This window comes from Nicotiana tomentosiformis, chromosome 9, assembly GCF_000390325.3.
Source record: "Nicotiana tomentosiformis chromosome 9, ASM39032v3, whole genome shotgun sequence".
Lineage (NCBI taxonomy): Eukaryota > Viridiplantae > Streptophyta > Magnoliopsida > Solanales > Solanaceae > Nicotiana > Nicotiana tomentosiformis.
The window spans coordinates 15,834,562-15,842,615 of NC_090820.1; the positions used below are offsets into that span (position 1 = coordinate 15,834,562).

At 32.2% G+C, this 8,054-nt stretch overlaps 1 protein-coding gene across 2 annotated transcripts; it reads left to right on the forward strand.

The window, feature by feature from the left end:
- Positions 1-876: 876 nt before the first annotated feature.
- On the forward strand, positions 877-5,342 carry LOC104119295 (uncharacterized). Of its 2 annotated transcripts, XR_011411163.1 has the most exons (8): positions 877-1,003; positions 1,110-1,201; positions 1,430-1,530; positions 2,779-2,848; positions 4,004-4,031; positions 4,122-4,182; positions 4,385-4,648; positions 4,887-5,342. XR_011411163.1 is itself a non-coding variant. In XM_009630755.4 (7 exons), exons 1-7 carry the CDS (start codon positions 991-993, stop codon positions 4,491-4,493), a joined length of 474 nt encoding a protein of 157 aa, XP_009629050.1. In that variant the 5' UTR covers positions 877-990; the 3' UTR covers positions 4,494-4,809. The 2 variants fall into 2 exon arrangements, 1 of the variants encoding a protein (XP_009629050.1); XM_009630755.4 differs by lacking the exon at positions 4,887-5,342 and having other exon boundaries at positions 4,385-4,809.
- Positions 5,343-8,054: the final 2,712 nt, after the last annotated feature.

The window sequence follows — 8,054 nt, forward strand, 5'->3', positions numbered from 1 at the left end:
TTTTCCAGCAAATTAGCTCATAATAACATGTCCATTAACAGCCTAGGCTCTTTGCCCTTCTCATTTTTGGCCCAAAACAGAAGCTTTGCGGACTTGAAAGTTTTATTTTTCAGAAAATCATACCTAATGACCTTGAAAATGGATGGTCTAATTTTCTTATTACCGTTTGTCTCATAGGCAAACTTTTAAGGTCAAAAGTTAAAAATGTTGTCTATAGGGCAAGCGAGAGACAACACTTGTTAAACTTGAAGTTCTACCCGTACGGAAAAGGGATCAAAAAATTAATAGTGGCACCGAAGTGTCCTATGTGTGCAAATCACCCCTTCTTTTTTCGTTTGTAAACATTGAATCGGCCAAACTACCCAATGATTTTGTAAAAATAGCACGAGTTAGTCAGTTTTCGGACTGATAATTCAAAAATAGCCAGCATTTGCAAAGTCATTAAAAAATAGCCACTATTTTGCTGCAACATGGACCAGTCCAGCATAATATACTGGAGATTGATGCACGTGTGTATGAACTTCCAATATATTATGATGGAACTCCAACACGTGAAAAGTTGCAGCATAATATACTGGAGATTGGAGCACCTGTGTATGAACTTCCAGCATATTATGCTGAATCAGTATATTATACTGGAACTCCAGTATATTATGCTGGAATATTTTTCGAATTTTGAACAGTGTTTTTGTTCAGATTTATTTTTCATGAAAAATGACTAAATTTTGATTACTTTTAAAACTGTGCCTATTTTTCAATTACAACTTGTAAATCTGGCTATTTTTTGAATTTCTCCCAATGATTTTCTCTTAAGGCCCATTTTAATATTATCCTTTTTCAGTTTTTGTAGTTAATGTTTAAAAGATAAGTTGCATTTTTATCTTGTCCAAAAGCTACAGACTAAGAGTCAAGAATCTCACTGAATAAAGTCATCGTTGTAGCTGCTGAATTTTTAAATTACAACTTATCTTCAAAATTCTTGCCGCGAAAATGGAGTCCCATGGTAACTGCTAAAACCCTATTTTCATTTTTCCTTATCAAAATTTGGGATTCATTTTCTACTGAAATTTGTTTTTTTCTCTCTTTAATTTGGATTTTTTTTATATTAGGGCACAGAGGTTCAAATCCTAAGGCTGTTCTTGCATCCCTTTTGAGCAAAAGAGAAAAGCTTCAAGATGAACTACGAAATGTTGAAAAACAAGTAAAAGACTTTTATTGAATTCTTTAAGTTTTCTTTTTATTATGAAGTTCCTTTTTTTTTTTTATTAGTCATTCACAATGAGGTTTTTGTAGAAGCTCTCTAACTGGATATCAATATCTTTTTCAGTATTTGTTTATGACATGAGTTATGAGAAATTATTGTTTATTTGCATTATTCTGTTTTGTTGTTTAAATTGGTAGCTAAATTGTGGGTATTGGTTTGATGTAGGTTTATGAGCTAGAAACGAGTTATTTGCAAGAAACAGGCACTTTTGGAAATGCGTTAAAAGGATTCGAAGGCTTTCTATCAACATCGAATAAGAATGCAAAGTACACACCTTTCTAGTATTTATCTGCTCAAAACCTCAAGTTCTTGTAGTTGGAAAGTAGAAGTGATGGTTAATGTAAAAGATTACCTTTTTTATGGAAAGCATCATGTTTTTTCACCAAAATATACTAATGTCCCGTTTAGTATCTGCAACAGTTAACGTTTGAATATTACATATCCTTGATTTGATGGAAGGTCAGAATCGGCTTTCAGAATAATGTAGGTCGTATAGATGGTTATTAAGGATATGATAGCTGATGGAATTGGTAACTAAAACTTTATGAATCCACACTTAGTTGTATTTACATAGTGTGTATATACGTGTGTCTTATTATGCTCTTACTGCAATAACTGCTTAATTGCTATCTGGTATTGAGTTAATGATCATAATAGAAATCAATGCTGAAGTTCTATGAATAGAAATAATCTAGACAGGAATGTCGTTCTGAATCGTATGAAATTCGGTAAAGCATATATCGACAAGTATATGCTCTCACAAAAGCCATTGTTGGCAAGATGAAACAAATGATCTTAAGAAAAAAGGACCATGTACTGCATCTAACATTACAAAAATTGCATCTAACATTACAAAATATTTTCCAAAGCATGAACTAAAGCAATATACGGGTTCCATGACACTTTACTATCCTCTGTGTTATAATTCAAATCTTAGATAAATATAAAGATAAAATGGAGTTCATCTCTCTAGATATATTTAAGGTTTTGATATACAGTAATTTTTTCTGGAGTTTGTCCATTAAAGAGCGTGCAAATTTGAAGTTTCCTGCAAACAGAAAGCAAGTATTTTGGAGATCTGAGTAATTATTTCAGTAAGCTTAACAAGCCACCGATTGGAACATGATTAGTAACACCCAATGCACTAAACATTTGGAAGCTGATTTTCAATTATGATAAAACACCGAGGCGCTATCCTGAATAAACAAACTTTCAATTGTCAGACCTATATGTTATCTAGTCTAGATCTAATAAACATCAGTGTGTATTTTCAAATTAAGTGTTCATCCAAATCCACACTGTAGTGGAACTCTATGAGTAGGATCAGTGGCATCATTCCAATGTTCATGTTTTTAATGATAGTGAAATATTGCGCTGATTTAATTGAATGATCGGTATTTGGCTTTGCTTTCATGAAATAGAACATTGTTTCCTTGTCCAGAAGTGATGTTTCCTTATCTAGTGATAATACCTTTTCTAGCTTGTAAGACTTTCACTTCAATGTCATTTGACAGCCTCAAAAGGTCGAGAAAATTTCAGCTTGAAGACAGGCTATTCTCATTGTCTTCAGTCACTTCACCAGCAGTAAGTATTTTGAAATGCCTAGAGGTTTTGTTTTACTACTTTATTAGGAGTACATATTCTGGAAATTTTTATATTTGATAAGCTCTTTACTGTTGATGCTTATGAAAATAGTGTTCAAATCATGTTTTGCACTGCTTATCCCAAAGTGTTTGGCATTAATCAGCCCTGCAAGCCATTCTGTTCCCCTATTCTTTTAAAAGAAAAAACAACTCTTAGCCAAATGCCAAGAAAGGCATTACCCCTTAAAAGAAAAATCATAAATAAATAATACCTGCCGAGCCAAATCTCATAGTAAAAATGAAAAGGTGAAGCAATAAAATTTTGCTTTAGAGGCCGAAATAGGGTGCCCAGAGGAGGACTAGGAAATATATGTAGTTCTTGCAATCCAAGTTCCTGCAATGGATTTTAATGCGTATGTTTTTCAGAATTATGAGTAGATCTTTGAAGATATACATTGGCTAAGCGAGAACTTTTTTCTGTAGAGGCTGAATAGGTGCCCGAAATGGACCAAGAAATAAAAGTAGTTCTTGCTTGTATTATATATAAAAAAGAATGTTCATAAGATTTTAGGTGTTCTTCAGTACTATTGGATGAATGCTGAAGTGGAGATTCAAACATTGTCCGGAGTGGCATTCTCTTGGATCAACAGATTATGATTATTAGTTGATGGATACGAACATATGTTGTTGGTTGGGAATTGCTTTTTCAGTTGGAGATGGTTTAGTGTTCTAGGGACTAATCAATTTTATTGATTTAATTGCACTACCTCTTTCCAAATGCATTCCTTTAACAAGTTAAATTACATACACTTAGATCCCAATGACCTATTTTCTGCTCTGATGTCGTCAAAGCTTAACTTTTCATGTTTTCTGCTCACATACATTTTATGGGAAAAGATGGATGAATGTCCAATTCAAAGTTGAAATTGTGCTAACAAGATGACTCTGTTCTTTTTACTAAATAAATTGTATCTCATGCATGTATTTGCAATTTTTTGGTTCTGATTCTATTTTCATTGTTATTTTTACTTCGAATCACCTTGCTCTATCTCTATGTTCAACTGATTTGGTACATTGGCTGTGTGGATACTTAAAACATAGCACATCTTTTGGGCTTAGTAGAGACCTGACGTGGCTGTTATTCATTTATGTTTAGGCGGAAGAGCTTGGACTTGGACGGGAAGGTTAGTCTTTTTAGACCTTATAGGTTATAACTGCGCATTGCATTGTTTTCTGGAGATGTTTTTGATAATTCGTTTTGTCTTTGTTCGCAGATGGAAGACCAGATCCTACTCAAGGTCGAATCAGGGGCGGAGGTTTTGCCACTAACGGACAGTATGTTCTGCTTTTTATGATGAGATATGTTGCATTTTGTTTGAATTATTACAATCTTTAAGCCTATTAATTTCTAAGATACGCGGATCGAGGTTGTAAAATGCAAATTTCTGTTTTCTCAAAATAAACTTGCAACTTCTTTATATTTGTTCTTTTTCGTCCATGATGTCTGTGAGTGCACCTCATGCAAGTACTACTGTAGGGGTAAACCAAAGAAGGGAAGAACCGGACCACGAGATGGAAGGAAGTTCCGAATATCAAACGACTTGGATCTTGATGATGAAGATGATCCAGATTCAGGCTTGAGATAGCTATCACTAACTTTATCTGCAAAAAACTGTGTTGTAGTTTGTTGTACCATAGTATTGTATCATCTCATGGTTGAATAAAATCCTACACAACTATGTATGCATCGATAAGTTTCTAGCGGCTAATTATTTGTGGATGTGCGCAAGAACTTCCCTAGGTAAAGGACATGTTCTGATCAATTTTGTACAGTAACATAATTTGACAAACAAGGGTTCTCAAGTGTTCATATTCTCTGAATTCGTCATTCGCCATATTACTATGAGATGTTGGATAATGGATATATCTATTTAGTTTTTCAACTCTTTTTACGTTTATTTAGTGCTAGTTTGTGCCTTGCTAAAATGCTTTGGTAGACTGAGTTATTTGATATTTGTACTGGTGGTGGGTGATAGCAGGTACCTGGTGGAATAGTCGAGGGACTGGACACCACTATTATAAAAAGAAAGTGTTGCTAGAATGGATTGAAAAGTCATAAGATCTGGTTACTGGCAAAGCAGGAAAAAGATGAAGGTGGACAGAATCAACCAAATAACCTGCCCTCAAAGACTTCCATATCTGGATGAGGTCAATCTATAGCAGGTGAAATCAAGTTAACTCTTTTAAGATTCAATATGACAATCTTAAAAGGGTCAAATCAAAGACTCTGTTTTTTATTTAGCCTTGGATAGAAATGCAGGATAAAACTGCGTATAATAGACCCTTGTTGTCCGGTTCTTCCCCGAACCCCATGTATAGCGGGAGCTTAGTTCGCCGGGCTGCCTGTTATATATTCACCAATGATTGAGGGTACATGTTAATAGTGCACAAGTAATTATGGCAAAGAGAACGTAGATAATTTCTACATTATAAGATCATAAGTATTGATTTCTTATTCTCTTCTAAATTAATTTTAATAGAATAAGGATTTTTTTTGTTGATATTTTAGGAATAATTCATTTCGAATATGTCTATGATTCAGAGCCAAATCATTCACAATCGCATCGTTGAATTTGTATTGATGAAGTAAATGTACATAAAAATTTTTAGTTGTAAAAGCTTAGCAGGATTTTACCTAGTGGATTTTTAAAGTGTAAGTTGATATATTCAACTTTCCTATTAGGTAAGAAGGTGCACTCTAATGACAGTATTTCACTAGCATTAGTTAGCAACTTAGCTTTGCCCATAATATCTGCTTTAATTTATACTAAAATAAAATTTTATTGAATTGACTGACCTAATATAAATATAGGCAAGGTTACCAAAGAACTATTTTTCTATTTGTTGACCACTTCAAGAGTAAACCACGTAAAAAGTTTATTTAAGATAATTCACTTATACAACAATAAATCCTTAATTCCGAGCAAGTTGGTGTCTGTTATATGAATTTTCCTTGTTAATGTCGCTCCTCCTTCAGGCGATTGTGAAACTATATAATTAAAAAAAAAACTAAACTAGCTGATCAGATAAAAGTTAATCACAAAATTAATGTAACATAGAAACAATTTTTTGCAAGAAATAGTGTAATGCAGCCTCAGATAAAGATAATAATCCTCGAACGACGAGTTCAACACAGTTTAATTAGATGTAATTACAGTATGTCAAAACGTGCTAACTAAGCTTTGAAACGGTATTAAGAGAAATGATAACCACACAAATAGTTTAACAATATTGTTATTAACACAGTTTAACTGGATGTAGTTTCAGAATGTCAAAACGTGCTAACTAAGCTTTGAAATGGTATTAACAAGAAAGATTAAAAAATAAAAAAAGGGCGGTCCGGTGCACTAAGCGCCCGTGTGGGATCCGGGGAATGGTCGAACTACAAGGATCTATTGTACGCAGTCTTACCATGCATTTCTGCAAGAGGTTGTTTTCACGGCTCGAAGCCGTAATCTTCTGGTCACATGATAACAACTTTACCAGTTGCGCCAATGCTCCCTTCTAACAAAAAAAGATAACAACACAAATAATTTATTATGTAGTATAATGCTTATTATAAGGAATTCGTATTACTAATACTTAAACAATTAGAAGTAATTGTAAAAAATAAAAATTTCATAAGACAACAAAGATGATGTCCGTCGATAACACCATTAATTACCTCGTCAACAAGATTTGGTAACATATCAAATAATGTGACAATTTTATGAAGCTCCTTTTATTAAGCTAATATATTATAAGATGTTTTAAACTGCATATAAATATAAACATTAATGGTTTAACTAGGATATACTAAGAAGACGATATCAATCTTTTCCTAGAACTTACAGAAGCCAAAAATCTACCTAAAAAGACTATTTCAAAGTGATTCAGACAAAAAATTGAAATCTGTTACAAAAGTCATGAGATTAATCATATCCAATTTATTGTTGAAATTATATAACGTACAATATGGCAAATTGCAACAACATTCTCTGTTTTCCCTTTTTTTTTTTTTTTTTGGGGTGGCGAACCAGAGTCTAACTTGGACTTCTAGTTCTCTATAATATATTTGTGACTTGCAGCCTATAAAAAGGATAAGAGATTATTTTAAACCAATTTTCTTTGATAATAACGACATTGAGACAGGGATAATGATATTTAGGTCTGAAAAAACCTTCTTATACCCAGCGGTTCATTTGTAAATCATGTAAATTTATACCTAAAAAGAATAAAATCAGATCATATTGAGATATAAATCACAGGATTTTACAGTCAACTAGTGGATTCCAATTCGATATGATTAACCTAAAAAATCATTAGTCGTTTTACTTTATTGAATCTTGTTTAATAAAATTGATTGTCATAATTTTGCTTGGCTCTGGAGATTCAGTTATGTATTTAATTACAAATATTATTATGACCAAAAAAAATAAAAATTACAAATATTATTTAAATTATATATATCGCTCTTTTCACAAGGGCCTAGTAAGAAAAACGTCGTAAATAAGTGTTTATATATATAAAAGGATACAATTGCATTTTGCCACCTCTAGTATTGCTAAATTGGATAGTAGTGAAGAAAATATTTCTTCAAATTGTTGGCTTTGTAATAATAGACAGTAGTGAAGAGCAATTTTCTTCATCTGTTGGCTTACTAACGAATCATATAGTAGTTAAGAAAATTTAGTTTATCTCATGCTTACTTTGGATAGTAGTGAGCAATTTCTTATTTTGTTTTCAGTTGGTTAAATTTTTTTCTAAATTCACTCAACTCTATAGTTCAAAATTGTTGAAGTGTTTTATCATCTCATCTAAAATTTTAAAATGTTAGATAAAGCATATTTTTATTTATTTATTTATTTATATTTTTAATATATTCCCTCAAGTGTGGACCTGGTTCTTTCTTTTTTATTTAATTGAATAGCCAAACATGTGTAAATTTTTTTATAATAGTTGACGGTGAGACACGAACTCATAACTTGTGTTTGCATGTTTAAATATCGTTTTGAATTATGTGATCATTCATCTAAAAGCTTATATCAACGGTTTGAAGAATTTCCACACAGATTAATTACATATATAGACGAATATATGGTTGATATCTCTAACATATTATATTTGGTCAAAATTATAATCTTCCACAGCAAAAACTAGCTTTATAA